We start from the raw sequence: 21,498 nt of genomic DNA, 5'->3' as shown, positions 1-21,498 counted from the left end.
TGTTCAGACGTCTGTGTTCTTGCCGTTCTACTTTAGTCATAGTCCTGTCGCACTGCATAGGCTCAGGTTTACTCTCAGGCAGTACCGCCAGATGGTGCACAGATTTACGCTCGCGCAAGCGACGACCGATCTGAATGGCCAAGGACATAGACTCATTCAAACCAGCAGGCATAGGAAATCCCACCATTACATCCTTAAGAGCTTCAGAGAGACCCTTTCTGAACAAAGCCGCTAGTGCAGATTCATTCCACAGAGTGAGTACTGACCATTTCCTAAATTTCTGACAATATACTTCTACATCATCCTGACCCTGGCATAAAGCCAGCAGATTTTTCTCAGCCTGATCCACTGAATTAGGCTCATCGTAAAGCAATCCGAGCGCCAGGAAAAATGCATCAACATTACTCAATGCAGAATCTCCTGGTGCAAGAGAAAACGCCCAGTCCTGTGGGTCGCCGCACAAAAAAGAAATAATAATCAAAACCTGTTGAATAGGATTACCAGAAGAATGAGGTTTCAAGGCCAAAAATAGCTTACAATTATTTCTGAAGCTCAGGAACTTAGTTCTGTCACCAAAAAACAAATCAGGAATCGGAATTCTTGGTTCTAGCATCGATTTCTGATCAATAGTATCTTGAATCTTTTGTACATTTACAACGAGATTATCCATTGAGGAGCACAGAGCCTGAATATCCATGTCCACAGCTGTGTCCTGAAGCACTCTAATGTCTAGGGGAAAAAAAAGACTGAAGACAGAGCTAAGAAAAAAAAATGATGTCAGGATTTCTTTTTTCCCTCTATTGGGAATCATTGGTGTGGCTCCTTGTACTGTTATGGCTGGCAATCAGGCAACACAGCGTGCAGTAATCAGCGCACATACAGAGATCTGGCAATAACCAAAAACAATAGGACGAGCTCTGAGACGTGGAATCTCTGTAGACTGCAGTACCTGATCTATCCTCACACAACTATAAGCAGCAGTGGATTGCGCCTATCACTACCTATGCAACTCGGCACTGCCTGAGGAGCTGACTAGCCTGAAGATAGAAATACAAGCCTGACTTACCTCAGAGAAATACCCCAAAGGAATAGGCAGCCCCCCACATATAATGACTGTTAGCAAGATGAAAAGACAAACGTAGGAATGAAATAGATTCAGCAAAGTGAGGCCCGATATTCTAGACAGAGCGAGGATAGCAAAGAGAACTATGCAGTCTACAAAAAACCCTAAAACGAAAACCACGCAAAGGGGCAAAAAGACCCACCGTGCCGAACTAACAGCACGGCGGTGCACCCCTCTGCTTCTCAGAGCTTCCAGCAAAAGACAATAGCAAGCTGGACAGAAAAAAAACAGAAAACAAACTAGAAGCACTTATCTAGCAGAGCAGCAGGCCCAAGGAAAGATGCAGTAGCTCAGATCCAACACTGGAACATTGACAAGGAGCAAGGAAGACAGACTCAGGTGGAGCTAAATAGCAAGGCAGCCAACGAGCTCACCAAAACACCTGAGGGAGGAAGCCCAGAGACTGCAATACCACTTGTGACCACAGAAGTGAACTCAGCCACAGAATTCACAACAGGGGCGGTAGTGAGCGTGTGCGACCACCTCTACTATACACAGTGAATGGGGCCGTAGTGAGCGTGTACGACCACCTCTACTATAGACAGTGAATGGGGCGGTAGTGAGCGTGTGCGACCACTTCTACTATACACAGTGAATGGGGTGGTAGTGAGCATGTGCGACCACCTCTACTATAGACAGTGAATGGGGCCGTAGTGAGCGTGTGCGACCACCTCTACTATACACAGTGAATGGGGCCGTAGTGAGCGTGTACGACCACCTCTACTATAGACAGTGAATGGGGCGGTAGTGAGCGTGTGCGACCACTTCTACTATACACAGTGAATGGGGTGGTAGTGAGCATGTGCGACCACCTCTACTATAGACAGTGAATGGGGCCGTAGTGAGCATGTGCGACCACCTCTACTATAGACAGTGAATGGGGCCGTAGTGAGCATGTGCGACCACCTCTACTATACACAGTGAATGGGGCGGTAGTGAGCGTGTGCGACCACCTCTACTATAGAAAGTAAATGGGGCGGTAGTGAGCATGTGCGACCACCTCTACTATAGACAGTGAATGGGGCAGTAGTGAGCGTGTGCGACCACCTCTACTATACACAGTGAATGGGGCGGTAGTGAGCGTGTGCGACCACCTCTACTATAGAAAGTGAATGGGGCCGTAGTGAGCGTGTACGACCACCTCTACTATACACAGTGAATGGGGCGGTAGTGAGCGTGTGCGACCACCTCTACTATACACAGTGAATGGGGCCGTAGTGAGCGCGTGCACCACCTCTACTATAGACAGTGAATGGGGCAGTAGTGAGCGTGTGCGACCACCTCTACTATACACAGTGAATGGGGCCGTAGTGAGCGTGTACGACCACCTCTACTATACACAGTGAATGGGGCCGTAGTGAGCGTGTGCGACCACTTCTACTATACACAGTGAATGGGGCGGTAGTGAGCGTGTGCGACCACCTCTACTATACACAGTGAATGGGGCCGTAGTGAGCGCGTGCACCACCTCTACTATACACAGTGAATGGGGCAGTAGTGATCGTGTGCGACCACCTCTACTATACACAGTGAATGGGGCCGTAGTGAGCATGTGCGACCACCTCTACTATAGAAAGTGAATGGGGCGGTAGTGAGCGTGTGCGACCACCTCTACTATACACAGTGAATGGGGCGGTAGTGAGCGTGTACGACCACCTGTACTATAGACAGTGAATGGGGCCGTAGTGAGCGTGTACGACCACCTGTACTATAGACAGTGAATGGGGCCGTAGTGAGCGTGTACGACCACCTGTACTATAGACAGTGAATGGGGTGGTGCGACCATCACTAATAATTAAGGAAGCAGCTGATTTATTCGCTCAGGAGACCCCTATTCTTGTGAGTGGTGAGGGTCCGCACTGTCATACCTTCACCAGACACCCCTTTTAATCTGCCATCTTCCAATCTGTCTACATTCTACCAGTTCCCACAGCATGTGGCCTACGACTCGTTACTTCGGGGGCAGATTTGCCCCCACTAGACAAAGGCTGACATTGTGCTGGTAATTGCTGTGTTCTAGATATTTGCTATTATCGCCCCTTTTATCCCCTTGGAGACCCCGCTAACGGGCCTTTTTTTCGCTTTCGTTTTCCCCCACAATCCACCACTTTTTGATTTCCATAGTGTTTACAGCGGTCCGGGGCCGTGACGAGTAGTTGTTTAGACGGACGCCATTGATTTTACAGTATAATGTACTGAAAAACGGGAAAAAAAATATAAACAGGATGGAACCGAGAAAAGAAACAGAATAATTCCGCCATCGTTTTTGGGGGTTTTGTTTTGATGTCGTTCACTTTGCGATAGAAAATACTAGAACTAGGGGTCAGTGCGATTACGGTTCACACCAAACTTTTGTTTTTATGCTTTAAGTATAATAAATATATAAGATGGAGAACAGTAGTTTTGTGTCTCCGCGTTCTCGGGGCGATAACCTTTTGATTTACTGGTTGATCGCGTTGTATCGTGCTTTTTTGTCGTTTTATCGCTACCGTTTTGGGAACCGTCTGACTTTCTGATCTATTTTTTTTCCCCAGTTTTGGGGGGGTGAGAAGTGATAATAAAAAACAAACGATAGAGACTTTGCTATTTCTGTTTTTTTTTGTTGTTGCGTTTATTGTATATTAAGAAATATTCTGATTATCAGTTCGGACAGGATCGCTGTGGCTGTGCAAAAAAAAAAATATATATATATATTTTCCTTTTGATGAACTTTATTTGAAGGATTTTTTTAATTTTTATTTTGTTTTTAATACTTGTACCTGATTTCCACATTCTGATGAGTCTCCTCAGGGACGTGGACCTGCGATCGCCTGGAATTCCGCACAGAAGTCTTCTGTATAATTACCGCTGTCCTAAGACCCCCGACTCCCCTTAATAATGGGGGCGCCCTCCGTGCCGTTGTCTCCAGCCTCCGGTACGATATACAGAGTGTGTATACCAGGGATGCCGCCGCGGACGGGGTTAATCCTTGTGCGGGGCCGCGCACATCCATAACTTAGCGGACGCGGCTTGTAATCCTAACGCTTTCTGGCTTCTGCCGTACGGATTTATGATCCGCTCCGGTCGCTTCTATTATCTGCGCGGCGGCTCGGAAAGTGCTGGGGCTGCAGGTTTAGGTTAACCGTGTGATCCCGGGACGGCCGCTCGAGCTCGGGCAGTTGCCGTCTGCTGACCAGTATGGCCGCCATTACAGCAGCGTTCTTCTTTCCCTGTGTCTGTACCTTACTGCTCAGAAGCCTAGAAAAGCTGGGTGATAACCAGATCCTCCGAGCCAGAAGACCCCACAAGACTCATGGACAGGTGCCCCTCTTGCCAAAAGCTTCTCTTGCACCTCCCCTCCCCCAGCTCATAAGCTTGGCATATACTCCAGTCACATACGAAGCTGCATCCACAGATCTGCTGCACGGCACCGGCACAGCTCTACTTTTCCAAGCCTTCAATGGCTGATAACAGGGAACAGTAGAAAGTGACAATCAGCATATAGTCCTCTTATCCTAACAGTGTGAGGAGCCGAGGAGCGGCGGAGGAAAGACTCACCTGCTCCGGGGAAAAGTATTCAGGAAGGGGCCCCTCCGGCACATCCATATCTAGGGGGCAAGAAAGAAAGAAGCATGAAACCGATAATAGGGAGGAGAGGCGATATCAAGTATAAGGCACTGCAGGCAACAGATGGACATTTATAGGGAGCCCTGGGGGGGATTACTGTTATGGGGAACTCTGGGGGTGTTACTGTTATGGGGGAACTCTGTGGGTGTTACTGTTATGGGGAACTCTGGGGTGTTACTGGATATGGGGGAACTCTGGGGGTGTTACTGGATATGGGGGAACTCTGGGGGTGTTACTGGATATGGGGGAACTCTGGGGGTGCTACTGGATATGGGGGAACTCTGGGGGTGCTACTGGATATGGTGGAACTCTGGGGGTGTTACTGGATATGGTGGAACTCTGGGGGTGTTACTGGATATGGGGGAACTCTGGGGATGTTACTGGATATGGGGGAACTCTGGGGGTGTTACTGGATATGGGGGCACTCTGGGGGTGTTACTGGATATGGGGGAACTCTGGGGGTGTTACTGGATATGGGGGAACTCTGGGGGTGTTACTGGATATGGTGGAACTCTGGGGGTGTTACTGGATATGGTGGAACTCTGGGGGTGTTACTGGATATGGGGGAACTCTGGGGGTGTTACTGGATATGGGGGAACTCTGGGGGTGTTACTGGATATGGGGGAACTCTGGGGGTTGTACTGGATATGGGGGAACTCTGGGGGTGTTACTGGATATGGGGGAACTCTGGGGGTGTTACTGGATATGGGGGAACTCTGGGGGTGTTACTGGATATGGGGGAACTCTGGGGGTGTTACTGGATATGGGGGAACTCTGGGGGTGTTACTGGATATGGGGGAACTCTGGGGGTGTTACTGGATATGGGGGAACTCTGGGGGTGTTACTGGATATGGGGGAACTCTGGGGGTGTTACTGGATATGGGGGAACTCTGGGGGTGTTACTGGATATGGGGGAACTCTGGGGGTGTTACTGGATATGGGGGAACTCTGGGGTGTTACTGGATATGGTGGAACTCTGAGGGTGTTACTGGATATGGTGGAACTCTGGGGGTGTTACTGGATATGGGGGAACTCTGGGGGTGTTACTGGATATGGGGGAACTCTGGGGGTGCTACTGGATATGGGGGAACTCTGGGGGTGCTACTGGATATGGTGGAACTCTGGGGGTGTTACTGGATATGGTGGAACTCTGGGGGTGTTACTGGATATGGGGGAACTCTGGGGGTGTTACTGGATATGGTGGAACTCTGGGGGTGTTACTGGATATGGGGGAACTCTGGGGGTGTTACTGGATATGGGGGAACTCTGGGGGTGTTACTGGATATGGGGGAACTCTGGGGGTGTTACTGGATATGGGGGAACTCTGGGGGTGTTACTGGATATGGGGGAACTCTGGGGGTGTTACTGGATATGGGGGAACTCTGGGGGTGTTACTGGATATGGGGGAACTCTGGGGGTGTTACTGGATATGGGGGAACTCTGGGGGTGTTACTGGATATGGGGGAACTCTGGGGGTGTTACTGGATATGGGGGAACTCTGGGGGTGTTACTGGATATGGGGGAACTCTGGGGGTGTTACTGGATATGGGGGAACTCTGGGGGTGTTACTGGATATGGGGGAACTCTGGGGGTGTTACTGGATATGGGGGAACTCTGGGGGTGTTACTGGATATGGAGGAACTCTGGTGGTGTTACTGGATATGGGGGAACTCTGGGGGTGTTACTGGATATGGGGGAACTCTGGGGGTGTTACTGGATATGGGAGAACTCTGGGGGTGTTACTGGATATGGGGGAACTCTGAGGGTGTTACTGGATATGGGGGAACTCTGGGGGTGTTACTGGATATGGGGGAACTCTGGGGGTGTTACTGGTTATGGGGGAACTCTGAGGGTGTTACTGGATATGGGGGAACTCTGGGGGTGTTACTGGTTATGGGGGAACTCTGAGGGTGTTACTGGATATGGGGGAACTCTGGGGGTGTTACTGGATATGGTGGAACTCTGGGGTGTTACTGGATATGGGGGAACTCTGGGGGTGTTACTGGATATGGGGGAACTCTGGGGGTGTTACTGGATATGGGGGAACTCTGGGGGTGTTACTGGATATGGGGGAACTCTGGGGGTGTTACTGGATATGGGGGAACTCTGGGGGTGTTACTGGATATGGGGGAACTCTGGGGGTGTTACTGGTTATGGGGGAACTCTGAGGGTGTCACTGGTTATGGGGGAACTCTGGGGTGTTACTGGTTATGGGGAAACTCTGGGGCATTACTGTTATGGGGGAACTCTGGGGATGTTACTGGTTATGGGGGAACTCTGGGGTGTTACTAGTTATGGGGGAACTCTGGGGCATTACTGTTATGGGGGGACTTTGTGGGTGTTACTGGATATGGGGGAACTCTGGGGATGTTACTGGTTATGGGGGAACTCTGGGGGATTACCGTTATGGGGGAACTCTGGGGTGTTTCTGGTTATGGGGGAACTCTGAGGGTGTCACTGGTTATGGGGGAACTCTGGGGGTGTTACTGGTTATAGGGGAACTCTGAGGGTGTCACTGGTTATGGGGGAACTCTGAGGGTGTTACTGGATATGGGGGCACCCTGTAGGCATTACTGGATATGGGGGCACCCTGTGGAAGTTGCTGGATATAGGGGTGCCTGTTGTGGATTCTGTTTTTGGGCTCCCTCTGGTGGTTACAGATGGTACTGGGTGACTTGTGTTCTCTGCGGTCTCTGGTGTCCACCTGTTCTATCAGGATATGGGAGTTTCCTATTTAACCTGGCTTTCTTGTCATTTCCTCGCCGGCGATCAATGTAATCAGTGTGTCTTGTTACCTCTGCTTTCCGCTTCTGTAATCATCAGGACAAGCTAAGTTTTTGATTTTCCTGTTCCACGTTTTGCTTTATTTTTGTTTTAGTCCAGCTTGCAGTTATGTGATTCCTTGTTGCTGGTTGCTCTAGTGGGCTGATATTACTCCTCATGTTCCATGAGTTGGCACATGAGTTCAAGTAATTTCAGGATGGTTTTTTGTAGGGTTTTTCGCTGACCGCGCAGTTCACTTTTGTATCCTCTGCTATCTAGTTTTAGCAGGCCTCATTTTGCTGAATCTGTTTTCATTACTACGTATGTGCTTTCCTCTCATTTCACCGTCATTACATGTGGGGGGCTGCTATTTCTGTGGGGTGTTTCTCTGGAGGCAAGAGAGGTCTTTGTTTCTTCTAATAGGGGAAGCTAGTCCTTCGGCTGGCGCGAGACGTCTAGAATCATCGTATGCACGTTCCCCGGCTATTGCTAGTGTTGTGAATTAGGTTCAGGATCACGGTCAGCTCAGTTTCCATCACCCTAGAGCTTGTTCTGTTTTTTTGTGCTTGTCCTTTTGTGATCCCCTGCCATTGGGATCATGACAGTATCGCCGGCCCGAAAAGTGGTAATCGTATTGGCTGAAGTAGGAGGAAAAGTAGTCTGAGGAAGTTTTTTTTTTTTTTTTTTCCTTCCCTCAGAGTTTGCTGCCTAGCCTTAATTGCAGCCTGGCTGCGTCTTACCTCCTCTTAATCCTTGAATGGCTCTGACCTCAGCTGTTTATTATGGACGTCCAGAGTTTGGCTTCCAGCCTGAATAATCTTGCTGCTAAGGTTCAAAATATACAAGATTTTGTTGTACATGCTCCTATGTCTGAACCTAGAATTCCTATCCCAGAGTTTTTTTCTGGAGATAGATCTAGTTTTCTGAATTTTAGGAACAATTGCAAGTTGTTTCTTTCTTTGAAATCTCGCTCCTCTGGAGACCCTGCTCAGCAAGTCAAGATTGTAATATCTTTCCTGCGGGGTGACCCTCAGAATTGGGCATTTGCATTGGCACCAGGGGATCCTGCGTTGCTCAATGTGGATGCGTTTTTTCTGGCATTGGGTTTGCTCTATGAGGAACCTAACCTAGAGATTCAGGCTGAAAAAGCTTTATTGGCTCTCTCTCAAGGGCAAGATGAAGCAGAAATATATTGTCAGAAATTTCGGAAATGGTCGGTGCTTACTCAGTGGAATGAGTGCGCTCTGGCTGCAAGATTCAGAGATGGCCTTTCTGAGGCCATTAAAGATGTTATGGTGGGGTTCCCTGCGCCTACAGGTCTGAATTATTATTATTATTATTATTTATTATTATAGCGCCATTTATTCCATGGCGCTTTACATGTGAGGAGGGGTATACATAATAAAACAAGTACAATAATCTTGAAAAATACAAGTCACAACTGGTACAGGAGGAGAGAGGACCCTGCCCGCGAGGGCTCACAATCTACAAGGAATCTGAATGAGTCTATGACTATGGCTATTCAGATTGATCGGCGTTTACGGGAGCGCAAACCTGTGCACCATTTGGCGGTGTCTTCTGAACAGGCACCTGAGATAATGCAATGTGATAGAGTTCAGTCTAGAAGTGAACGGCAAAACTATAGGCAGAAAAATGGGTTGTGTTTTTATTGTGGTGATTCAGCTCATGTTATATCAGCATGCTCTAAACGCACAAAAAAGGTTGATAAGTCTGTTGCCATTAGTACTTTACAGTCTAAGTTCATTCTGTCTGTGACTCTGATTTGTTCATTATCAGCCATTTCCGTCGATGCCTATGTGGATTCAGGCGCTGCCCTGAGTCTTATGGATTGGTCATTTGCCAACCGCTGTGGGTTTAGTCTGGAGCCTCTGGAAGTCCCTATTCCTTTGAAAGGAATTGACTCTACACCTTTGGCTATGAATAAACCTCAGTACTGGACACACGTGACCATGCGTATGACTCCCGTTCATCAGGAGGTGATTCGTTTCCTGGTACTGTATAATTTACATGATGTCTTAGTGCTTGGTCTGCCATGGTTACAAACTCATAACCCAGTCTTGGACTGGAAAACGATGTCTGTGTTAAGCTGGGGATGTCAGGGGGTTCATGATGATGCACCTCCGATTTCTATCGCTTCATCTACTCCTTCTGAGGTTCCTGTATTTTTGTCTGATTATCGGGATGTTTTTGAGGAGCCTAAGCTCAATTCGCTTCCTCCTCACAGGGATTGCGATTGTGCTATAGATTTGATTCCTGGCAGTAAATTTCCTAAAGGTCGTTTGTTCAATCTGTCAGTGCCAGAGCATACTGCTATGCGGGATTATGTTAAGGAGTCCTTGGAAAAGGGACATATCCGTCCATCTTCGTCTCCTTTGGGAGCAGGTTTTTTTTTTGTGGCCAAAAAAGATGGTTCCTTGAGGCCTTGTATAGATTACCGTCTTTTGAATAAGATTACGGTCAAATATCAGTATCCTTTGCCTTTGTTGACTGATTTGTTCGCTCGCATTAAGGGGGCTAAATGGTTCACTAAGATTGATCTTCGGGGTGCGTATAATCTTGTGCGGATTAAGCAGGGTGATGAGTGGAAAACCGCATTTAATACGCCTGAGGGCCATTTTGAGTATTTGGTGATGCCTTTTGGACTTTCTAATGCTCCTTCTGTCTTCCAGTCCTTTATGCACGATATTTTCCGTGAATATCTGGATAAATTTATGATTGTGTATTTGGATGATGTTTTGGTTTTTTCTGATGACTGGGAGTCCCATGTTCAGCAGGTCAGGAAGGTGTTTCAGGTCCTGCGGGCCAATTCTTTGTTTGTGAAAGGTTCAAAGTGTCTCTTTGGAGTCCAGAAGATTTCTTTTTTGGGGTATATTTTTTCCCCTTCTACTATTGAGATGGATCCCGTCAAGGTTCAAGCTATTTGTGACTGGACGCAGCCTGCATCTCTTAAGAGTCTGCAGAAGTTCTTGGGCTTTGCTAATTTTTATCGTCGTTTCATAACTAATTTTTCTAGTGTTGTTAAGCCTTTGACGGATCTGACTAAGAAGGGTGCTGATGTTGCTAATTGGTCTCCTGCGGCTGTGGAGGCCTTTCAGGAACTTAAGCGCCGGTTTTCTTCTGCTCCTGTGTTGCGTCAGCCAGATGTTTCGCTTCCTTTTCAGGTTGAGGTTGATGCTTCTGAGATTGGAGCGGGGGGCGGTTTTGTCACAGAGAAGCTCCGATTGAACCGTGATGAAGCCATGTGCGTTCTTTTCTAGAAAGTTTTCGCCCACTGAGCGGAATTATGATATTGGTAATCGGGAGCTTTTGGCCATGAAATGGGCATTTGAGGAGTGGCGTCATTGGCTTGAGGGTGCTAGACATCGTGTGGTGGTCTTGACTGATCACAAAAATCTGATTTACCTCGAGTCTGCCAGGCGTCTGAATCCTAGACAGGCTCGTTGGTCACTGTTTTTCTCCCGTTTCGATTTTGTGGTTTCATACCTGCCAGGTTCAAAGAATGTGAAGGCGGATGCTCTTTCTAGGAGTTTTGTGCCTGATTCCCCTGGAAATTCTGAGCCCACTGGTATCCTTAGGGATGGGGTGATTTTGTCGGCTGTCTTCCCAGACTTGCGACGTGCTTTGCAGGAGTTTCAGACGGATAAACCTGATCGTTGTCCGCCTGAAAGACTGTTTGTTCCGGATAATTGGACCAGTAGAGTCATCTCCGAGGTCCATTCTTCTGCATTGGCAGGTCATCCTGGAATATTTGGTACTAGAGACTTGGTGGCCAGGTCTTTTTGGTGGCCTTCCTTGTCGAGGGATGTGCGTTCTTTTGTGCAGTCTTGTGAAGTTTGCGCTCGGGCTAAGCCTTGCTGTTCTCGGGCCAGTGGATTGTTGTCACCTTTGCCTATCCCGAAGAGGCCTTGGACGCACATTTCCATGAACTTTATTTCGGATCTCCCTGTCTCTCAAAAAATGTCCGTCATCTGGGTTGTGTGTGACCGCTTTTCTAAGATGGTTCATCTGGTACCCTTGCCTAAGTTACCTTCCTCCTCTGAGTTGGTCCCTCTGTTTTTTCAGAACGTGGTTCGTTTGCATGGGATTCCGGAGAACATTGTTTCTGACAGGGGATCCCAGTTTGTGTCTAGATTTTGGCGGACGTTCTGTGCTAAGATGGGCATTGATTTGTCCTTTTCGTCTGCATTCCATCCTCAGACGAATGGCCAGACGGAACAAACTAATCAGACCTTGGAAACTTATTTAAGGTGTTTTGTTTCTGCTGATCAAGATGACTGGGTTACCTTTTTGCCGCTTGCCGAATTTGCCCTTAATAATCGGGCTAGTTCTGCTACCTTGGTTTCTCCTTTCTTTTGTAATTCGGGGTTTCATCCTCGTTTTTCCTCTGGTCAGGTGGAACCTTCTGATTGTCCTGGAGTGGACATGGTGGTGGATAGGTTGCATCAGATTTGGAGTCATGTGGTTGACAATTTGAAGTTGTCCCAGGAGAGGGCTCAGCAGTTTGCTAATCGCCGTCGCCGCGTGGGTCCTCGACTTCGTGTTGGGGACTTGGTGTGGTTGTCTTCTCGTTTTGTTCCTATGAAGGTCTCTTCTCCTAAGTTCAAGCCTCGGTTCATCGGTCCCTATAGGATCTTGGAAATTCTTAACCCTGTGTCGTTTCGTTTGGATCTCCCGGCATCGTTTGCTATTCATAATGTGTTCCATCGGTCGTTGTTGCGGAGGTATGAGGTACCTATTGTTCCTTCGCTTGAGCCTCCTGCTCCGGTGCTGGTGGAGGGAGAATTGGAGTATGTTGTGGAGAAGATCTTGGATTCTCGTGTTATGGTCAGGAGAATAATTCTTGGGTGGTTGCCTCTGATGTTCATGCTGCTGATTTGGTCCGTGCATTTCATAGGGCTCATCCTGGTCGCCCTGGTGGTTCTCGTGAGGGTTCGGTGACCCCTCCTCAAGGGGGGGGTACTGTTGTGGATTCTGTTTTTGGGCTCCCTCTGGTGGTTACAGATGGTACTGGGTGACTTGTGTTCTCTGCGGTCTCTGGTGTCCACCTGTTCTATCAGGATATGGGAGTTTCCTATTTAACCTGGCTTTCTTGTCATTTCCTCGCCGGCGATCAATGTAATCAGTGTGTCTTGTTACCTCTGCTTTCCGCTTCTGTAATCATCAGGACAAGCTAAGTTTTTGATTTTCCTGTTCCACGTTTTGCTTTATTTTTGTTTTAGTCCAGCTTGCAGTTATATGATTCCTTGTTGCTGGTTGCTCTAGTGGGCTGATATTACTCCTCATGTTCCATGAGTTGGCACATGAGTTCAAGTAATTTCAGGATGTTTTTTTGTAGGGTTTTTCGCTGACCGCGCAGTTCACTTTTGTATCCTCTGCTATCTAGTTTTAGCGGGCCTCATTTTGCTGAATCTGTTTTCATTACTACGTATGTGCTTTCCTCTCATTTCACCGTCATTACATGTGGGGGGCTGCTATTTCTGTGGGGTGTTTCTCTGGAGGCAAGAGAGGTCTTTGTTTCTTCTAATAGGGGAAGCTAGTCCTTCGGCTGGCGCGAGACGTCTAGAATCATCGTAGGCACGTTCCCCGGCTATTGCTAGTGTTGTGAATTAGGTTCAGGATCGCGGTCAGCTCAGTTTCCATCACCCTAGAGCTTGTTCTGTTTTTTTGTGCTTGTCCTTTTGTGATCCCCTGCCATTGGGATCATGACAGGTGCCCTGTGGGTGTTACCAGTTATGGGGAGTCTCTGGGTGTTTATGAGGGAACTCTGTGGCTGTTACTAATTATGGGGGAACCGTGAGTGGGTTATTTGTTATGGGGGAATATTGTGTATGTTACTAACTGTGAAGGACGCCTGTGTCAGTCACTGGTCATAGGGCGACCATGTGGGTGTTACTGTTTTCGCTTGAAAGTCCAGATACAAAAACCACAGCTATTCTGGCGCATGTGGACGTTCTGACGCCATCGCCGAAAACTCACGAGCCTACGTAGCAAACACAAGCCACCGAAAAAGCCAAGACAGCTGTCAATCAGCACTCGAGCCACAGACCACCCCACGGGAATAGAGACCCTATAACAAGGCAGGTGAGTGTACAGGGGTCACACTGCAGCCTCGGACAGTGGGAACAGAGCCAGGGGGGTTTATATCGCCCTCACGGCTCTGTACATATTTGGGGGTCTGTGCATATTTAGAGGTCTGGGGTTTTACTGATTTATGCTATGTGCACATGTAGGAAATGTGGTGCAGAATTTTCTGTACAAAATCCGCATCTCCTGGCAGAATCCGCAGCTGCGGATTTGCCGCGGATTTTGTGCAGATTTGCCGCAGAATTGATGCGGATTTTCTGCAGTTTTTGACACTGCGGATTTCTATAATGGAAGGGTGCAGAAACGCTGGAGATCCGCACAAAAGAAGTGACATGCACTTCTTTTAAATCCGCAGCAATTCCGCACTGATTTTTCCACACCATGTGCACAGCATTTATTTTTTTTTGCATTGATTTACATTGTACTGTAAATCACAGTGCGGATCCGCAGCAAATCCGCATCATGTGCACATAGCCTTAGGTGACTGATTTGGGGTCTGTGTTTATTTAGGTGTCAGTTTATTTAGGGCTCTGCAGTTAGAGCTCTGTATTTTGAGGTCTGTATTTTGGGGTCTGTAGTTAGAGCTCTGCAGTTAGTGGTGTGCAGTTAGGGGTCTGCAGTTAGAGGTGTGCAGTTAGGGGTCTGCAGTTAGAGGTGTGCAGTTAGGGGTCTGTAGTTTGAGGTCTGCAGTTTGAGGTCTACAGTTAGAGGTGTGCAGTTAGGGGTCTGTAGTTTGAGGTGTGTAGTTAGGGGTCTGCAGTTAGAGGTGTGCAGTTAGAGGTGTGCAGTTAGAGGTGTGCAGTTAGGGGTCTGCAGTTAGAGGTGTGCAGTTAGGGGTCTGTAGTTTGAGGTCTGCAGTTTGAGGTCTACAGTTTGAGGTCTACAGTTAGAGGTGTGCAGTTAGGGGTCTGTAGTTTGAGGTGTGCAGTTAGGGGTCTGCAGTTAGGGGTCTGCAGTTAGAGGTGTGCAGTTAGGGGTCTGCAGTTAGAGGTGTGCAGTTAGGGGTCTGTAGTTTGAGGTCTACAGTTAGAGGTCTGCAGTTAGGGCTCTGCAGTTAGGGCTCTGCAGTTAGGGGTCTGAAGTTAGGGCTCTGCAGTTAGAGGTTTGCAGTTAGGGCTCTGCAGTTAGGGCTCTGCAGTTAGGTGTGCAGTTAGAGGTCTGCAGTTAGGGGTCTGCAGTTAGGGGTCTGCAGTTAGAGCTCTGCAGTTAGGTGTGCAGTTAGAGGTCTGCAGTTAGGGGTCTGCAGTAAGAGGTCTGCAGTTAGGGCTCTGCAGTTAGGTGTGCAGTTAGGGGTCTGCAGTTAGGGGTCTGCAATTAGGGCTCCGCAGTTAGGTGTGCAGTTAGGGCTCTGCAGTTAGAGGTCTGCAGTTAGGGCTCTGCAGTTAGGTCTGCAGTTAGAGGTCTGCAGTTAGGGCTCTGCAGTTAGGGCTCTGCAGTTAGGTGTGCAGCTAGGGGTCTGCAGTTAGGGGTCTGCAGTTAGGGCTCCGCAGTTAGGTGTGCAGTTAGGGGTGTGCAGTTAGGGCTCTCCAGTTAGAGGTCTGCAGTTAGGTGTGCAGTTAGGTGTGCAGTTAGGGGTGTGCAGTTAGGGCTCTCCAGTTAGAGGTCTGCAGTTAGGTGTGCAGTTAGGTGTGCAGTTAGGGGTGTGCAGTTAGGGCTCTCCAGTTAGAGGTCTGCAGTTAGGGATCTGCAGTTAGGGGTCTGCAGTTAGGGATCTGCAGTTAGGGATCTGCAGTTAGGGCTCTGCAGTTAGGGCTCTGCAGTTAGGGGTGTGTAGTTAGAGGTCTGCAGTTAGGTGTGCAGTTAGGGGTCTGCAGTTAGGGGTCTGCAGTTAGGGGTCTGAAGTTAGGGCTCTGCAGTTAGGGCTCTGCAGTTAGGGCTCTGCAGTTAGGGCTCTGCAGTTAGGGCTCTGCAGTTAGAGGTCTGCAGTTAGGGCTCTGCAGTTAGGTGTCTGCTGTTAGAGGTCTGCTGTTAGAGGTCTGCTGTTAGAGGTCTGCAGTTAGGGCTCTGCAGTTAGGGCTCTGCAGTTAGAGGTCTGCAGTTAGAGGTCTGCAGTTAGAGGTCTGCAGTTAGGGGTCTGCTGTTAGAGGTCTGATGTTAGAGGTCTGCTGTTAGAGGTCTGCAGTTAGGGCTCTGCAGTTAGGTGTCTTCTGTTAGAGGTCTGCAGTTAGAGGTCTGCAGTTAGAGGTCTGCAGTTAGAGGTCTGCAGTTAGAGGTCTGCAGTTAGAGGTCTGCAGTTAGGGGTCTGCAGTTAGGGGTCTGCTGTTAGAGGTCTGATGTTAGAGGTCTGCAGTTAGGGCTCTGCAGTTAGGGGTCTGCAGTTAGAGGTCTGCACTTAGGGCTCTGCAGTTAGAGGTCTGCAGTTAGGGGTCTGCAGTTAGAGGTCTGCACTTAGGGCTCTGCAGTTAGGGCTCTGTAGTTAGAGGTCTGCAGGTAGAGGTCTGCAGTTAGGTGTGCAGTTAGGTGTGCAGTTAGGGGTGTGCAGTTAGGGCTCTCCAGTTAGAGGTCTGCAGTTAGGGATCTGCAGTTAGGGATCTGCAGTTAGGGCTCTGCAGTTAGGGCTCTGCAGTTAGGGCTCTGCAGTTAGGGGTGTGTAGTTAGAGGTCTGCAGTTAGGGGTCTGCAGTTAGGGGTCTGCAGTTAGGGGTCTGAAGTTAGGGCTCTGCAGTTAGAGGTTTGCAGTTAGGGCTCTGCAGTTAGGTGTCTGCTGTTAGAGGTCTGCTGTTAGAGGTCTGCAGTTAGGGCTCTGCAGTTAGGGCTCTGCAGTTAGAGGTCTGCAGTTAGAGGTCTGCAGTTAGAGGTCTGCAGTTAGAGGTCTGCAGTTAGGGGTCTGCTGTTAGAGGTCTGCTGTTAGAGGTCTGCAGTTAGGGCTCTGCAGTTAGGTGTCTTCTGTTAGAGGTCTGCAGTTAGAGGTCTGCAGTTAGAGGTCTGCAGTTAGAGGTCTGCAGTTAGGGGTCTGCAGTTAGGGGTCTGCTGTTAGAGGTCTGATGTTAGAGGTCTGCAGTTAGGGCTCTGCAGTTAGGGGTCTGCAGTTAGAGGTCTGCACTTAGGGCTCTGCAGTTAGAGGTCTGCAGTTAGGGGTCTGCAGTTAGAGGTCTGCACTTAGGGCTCTGCAGTTAGGGCTCTGTAGTTAGAGGTCTGCAGGTAGAGGTCTGCAGTTAGGGGTCTGCAGTTAGAGGTCTCCAGTTAGGGCTCTGCAGTTAGAGGTCTGCAGTTACAGGTGTGCAGTTAGAGGTCTGCAGTGAGGGGTTTGCATTGTTTTTTGTGGCTGCAGATACAGCACTGATTACACAGAGATTCAGTCCTCCATGTTCCGGTCCGTCTCCTGCTGACACCACGTCCAGTACAAAGTGACCCGAGCTGCCGCAGGAGAACAAGTCTCATCATTGTCTGCCGTCACCACCACAGCGGAGAAGCACGTACCTGCACCCGGACCTCCGGCTGGATCTGTAACCGTCCTGTGAGGTGTCAGACTGCAGCGCGTGCCGTCTAGAATTGGCCCTTAGCTGCTACCGTAGTGTGGACGCTCAGCCCGTCACCATGACGACCGTTCACTAGATGATGACGTCCAGCGGTTATCACGTGATGACGCACAGAGATCATAGCAACAAGCTAAAAAGCCTCCGCTGAGCAGCTGCTTTGTGCTGAAATGTCCCTTTGCGGCTTCCGTAGAAAGAAGTTTGAGTTTTCCGATATAATTCTCAGTTGTCATGGCAACAAAAGAAACGTTGGAATTAAACTTTTTTTTTTAAGTTACATGTTAACAAATCACTTCCTATTTTCTCTTTTTGGGGGAGGCTAGAGAGTGTATATATATACATTATTTTATGTATATATATATAGCCCTAGCGGTTGCCATGAGTAACGCTGTCCACCCCTAGCCCTGATCGCTGCTGTCACAGGCAGATGCCGGCTGTATTCCACACGCGCTGCCGTGTTGTTATTTCCGTATGTGCCAAAGGGTTAAACAATTTCCCCATTTTGCAAATCCGAACACGTCCTGTACAGGGACACTATTATTTTCTCTGTGTCCTATTGTTTCCTATCTGTCGCCGGGGATTTCTGGTCCGTGCGCCGGCGTCACATCAGCTCGTTTCATCGGAGCCGGAGCTCGAGATGACGCGTCTGTTCCATTAATTTCGTGCCCCGTCCCGCTAATGTCCATAATTGTAATTACGATTTCTTGGCACGGCCGGCGCTGATCGCTTTAATGAAGGTGCATTAGGCAAAGGCAGAGAACATCCTGCTCAGATTACGACGACGCTAATCCCCCGCCGCCTGCTCCGCTCCGGGGTCTCGGTCATTAATGGTCGCTCCTGTAACCACCTGAGCGGCCAACGTCTCCGGATCGGGGCGCAGATCTCCAGCCCATGCGGATTGGCGGGTCATCGTAACAGAACTGCGAGATAAATCACCGGTCCCGGACATCGGGAAAATGACCGTTATGATGACACCGCTGCCGGCGCCATTCATGGGGTCACCCTGATCGCTTGTGTTTTTTTTTACTTTAGTGAATGGAGTTTATCCCGTTCCCGTCACCATCATTTTACATTTTTCCATTTTCATTCCAAGAGCCATAACTTTTTTATTTTTCCTTCACCATAGCTTGTATTTTTGCGGGACGAGTTGTAGCTGTGATTCACACCACTCACTTTACCATATAATGTGCTAAAAAATGAAAAAAAAATCTAAATGGGATGATATTGCAGAACAAAAAGGGAAAAAAAGTGTTTTTTTTTGGGTGGGGGAACGGGGGTTATGGCTTTCATTGTGCTGTAAAAATGACCTGGAAACTTCATTCTTCAGCTCAGTCCAAATACGACGACGTCAAGCTTGTCTGTCTTTTATTACTATATTTTACTGGTTAAACAAATGTGATGAGTGATGCGATTTTCTGAGGTTCTTAATCTTTTTATTTTTCCATCGATGGAGCAGCGTGAGGACTTGTTTCCTGCAAACTGAGCTATCGCTTCTATAAAGACCTTTTTGGGGTGACGTGTTTTGATTGCTTGTTGTTGCATCTTTTGGGAGAAATGTTTTGACTGAAAAAGGCAATTCAGGAGTTTCAATATATTTTCGTTGGTCAGACCTTTTAGGGAAATAATGATACCATAAAAGTTTATATATATTCTTAATTGAAAAACAGTATGTGACCCCTTCTCAAGTACAGCACCATGGAATGAAAAAAAAAAATTATATTTTTTTTAAATTCATTTTTACTTTATGTCTTAGTGCCTTGGAGGGACTTAAACCAGTTCATTTACTATATACTGCAAGATTAGAGTATTGCAGTATATAGTAACACTAGATGGTGGCCTGATTCTAACTCATCAGGTATTCTAGAATATGTATGTAGTTTATTTATGAAGATTTCAGAATAACGCAATGAATATACAGGATTCGGCCGGCCGGGCGCAACCAATTAGCAAAGTGTGGTTCAAATCCCGCGCCAATTCGCGTCCAGACTGCGTCTGTCACTGATTGATAGCGGCTGGCCGGGCGCAACCAATCAGTGAAGCCAGGGCCAGCTCCAGGTTTTTGAGGGCCCCGGGCGAAAGAGTCTCACAGCCCACGTAGCATATAACACAGCCCACGTAGTATATAGCACACACACAGCCAACGCAGTATATAACACAGCCCATGTAGTATATAACACAGCCCACGTAGTATATAGCACAGCCCACGTAGTATATAGCACAGCCCACGGAGTATATAGCACAGCCCACGCAGTATATAAAACAGCCCACGTAGTATATAACACAGCCACATAGTATATAACACAGCCAACAGCCACATAGTATATAACACAGCCACGTAGTATATTGCACAGCCACGTAGTATATAACACAGCCCACGCAGTATATAACACAGCCCACGCAGTATATAACACAGCCCATGTAGTAAATAACACAGCCCACGTAGTATATAGCAATGTGGGCACCATATCCCTGTTAAAAAAAAAGAATTAAAATAAAAAATAGTTATATACTCACTTTCTGGCAGCCCCCAGATCCAGCCCAGGCCTTTAGCGATGCTCCTCGGGACGCTCCGTTCCCAGTAATGCCTTGCGGCAATAACCCGTGATAATGTAGCGGTCTTGCGAGACCACTACGTCATCTGGGGTCATTGCCGCAATGCATTCTTGGGACCAGAGCGTCGCGAGGAGTGGGAAAGGCTGCCACGGACCCCGGAAGGTGAGAATATAATTATTTTTTGTATTATTTTTACATTATATGTTTTTACTATTGATGCTGCATAGGCAGCATCAATAGTAAAAAGTTGGTCACACTTACAGGGTTATTGGCAGCGTTAACGGACTGCTAAAACGCTATGTGGCTGACTGGAGGGGAGTATGGAGGGGGCACTGACTGGAGGGGAGTAGGGAGGGGCCAATTCGCGGCCGGACTGTGCTTGTTGCTGATTGGTCGCGCCCAGCCAGCTGCGAACAATCAGCGACGTGGGATTTCAGTGACAGACAGACAAACAGACGGGAGTGGACCTCAGACAATTATATATATAGATTTCTGATCTCCTATGAAGCCCAGTCACAGGGTACTTCAGTATGCCCCCTTCTCGAGCCGGTAGTCATCGAAATAAAGTCCATACTCAGAGCCATCTTAAAACCCATCACGGTTGCCATCGTCCATGTAACTCGAGTGTCCTCCCTTCTTCTTCGTTCTTCTCCTCGATCCTGCCGACTATGCCAAGTGTAGCCAGGGGCGTGGTACTCGTGCTTCATGCCCTGACACGCTACATTACCATGGGGGACCTGTCTGTCTGTGCGGACTTTAGCTATGGTGGCGATACACATGGTGTCATTGGATTCGGCCGGTCAGTACCAGATGTTACAAAGTTCAGTGAGGTAGGCCATAGTTCATAAATAATCGTATGTTCACTGAAGAATAACTTTTGAGGAACTTTGTACAGCAGATGGTAGGCATTCATCTTCTTGGACGTCGCTGTTTTGACACGGAGATCATCACACACATTCCCTTCTCTTTCCAGGAGTCTCTCTCGCTTTCTATCGCTTAGCCTCAACACAACCCAGTACATGACCCCAGGAGCCTCATCGTCTCCGATAACGGCACTACAGTCCAGCAAGCAAAATATACTTCCCCCATGGTTCTGCGTCCATCTCACCTTAGGGGAGTTTTCTATGCCAATATGGCCGCTATTTAGAGTGCTGCTTTATTGACGCCTCTGGACTTCGTCTCGCTTATCCTTCCTCTTCCATCACATTACCCAACTGACAGACAACTCTGTACTGTCCCGTTAGGCTTCCTGCCCCAGGCCCCGATACTTCTTCCTTTTCTTTTTTTTTCTCTGGACGAACGATCCGGTACAAAGAGCCGGCTCCCTGCTGTGGACGATGGGAGCCAGCACCCCAGTGAGAGCTATTGAATTCTCTGAATGGCTCTCCCTAAAATTCCAGGGTTCAGGTGACGTAATTTGGTGAGCGGAGCCGAGAGAGCTGGATCACCAAATAGAGCTGGACTGCCCATTACTAGTCCCTATCTAATGTTCTCACAGGAAGCTCTCCATTGTCTTCCCATTTAGCCACTCCCACTCTGGGCTAGTCCTGACTATTAACTCTGACTATCCTTGTCAACTACCTGTGGAAGTCTGGAAGAGGAGGGTGCAGAGGAGTCTGGAAGAGTAGGGGACAGTGGGGTCTGGAAGAGGAGGAGACAAAGGAGTCTAGAAGAGGAGAGTACAGAGGAGTGGAGGATGATAAAGGAGTCTAGAGGAAAACAGTGGAGTCTGGAGGAGAACACAGGATGACAGTAGCATGGAAGAGGAGAGGACATAGAGATGTGGAGGAGGACAGAGGAGTTTGGATCAGGACATAGAAGTCTGGAGGAGGACTGAGGAGAATGTAGGAGATGGGCACAGAGGAGTCTGGAG

General features: G+C 48.3%; 1 protein-coding gene across 1 annotated transcript in view; it reads right to left on the bottom strand.

The window, feature by feature from the left end:
* The window catches only part of TEX55 (testis expressed 55), a 154,176-nt gene extending 137,045 nt beyond the window's left edge, over positions 1–17,131 (bottom strand). The window contains exons 1-2 of the mRNA XM_069760570.1: positions 17,017–17,131; positions 4,661–4,710 (exon numbers count right to left, since the gene is read on the bottom strand). Of these exons, the coding sequence (XP_069616671.1) occupies positions 4,661–4,708 (48 nt within the window). The 5' untranslated portion in view covers positions 4,709–4,710; positions 17,017–17,131. The remainder of the gene's footprint in view (positions 1–4,660; positions 4,711–17,016) is intronic.
* Positions 17,132–21,498: the final 4,367 nt, after the last annotated feature.

This window comes from Ranitomeya imitator, chromosome 3 (assembly GCF_032444005.1).
Source record: "Ranitomeya imitator isolate aRanImi1 chromosome 3, aRanImi1.pri, whole genome shotgun sequence".
NCBI classification, from domain to species: Eukaryota; Metazoa; Chordata; class Amphibia; order Anura; family Dendrobatidae; genus Ranitomeya; species Ranitomeya imitator.
This window is presented reverse-complemented; position numbering and strand designations above follow the sequence as displayed.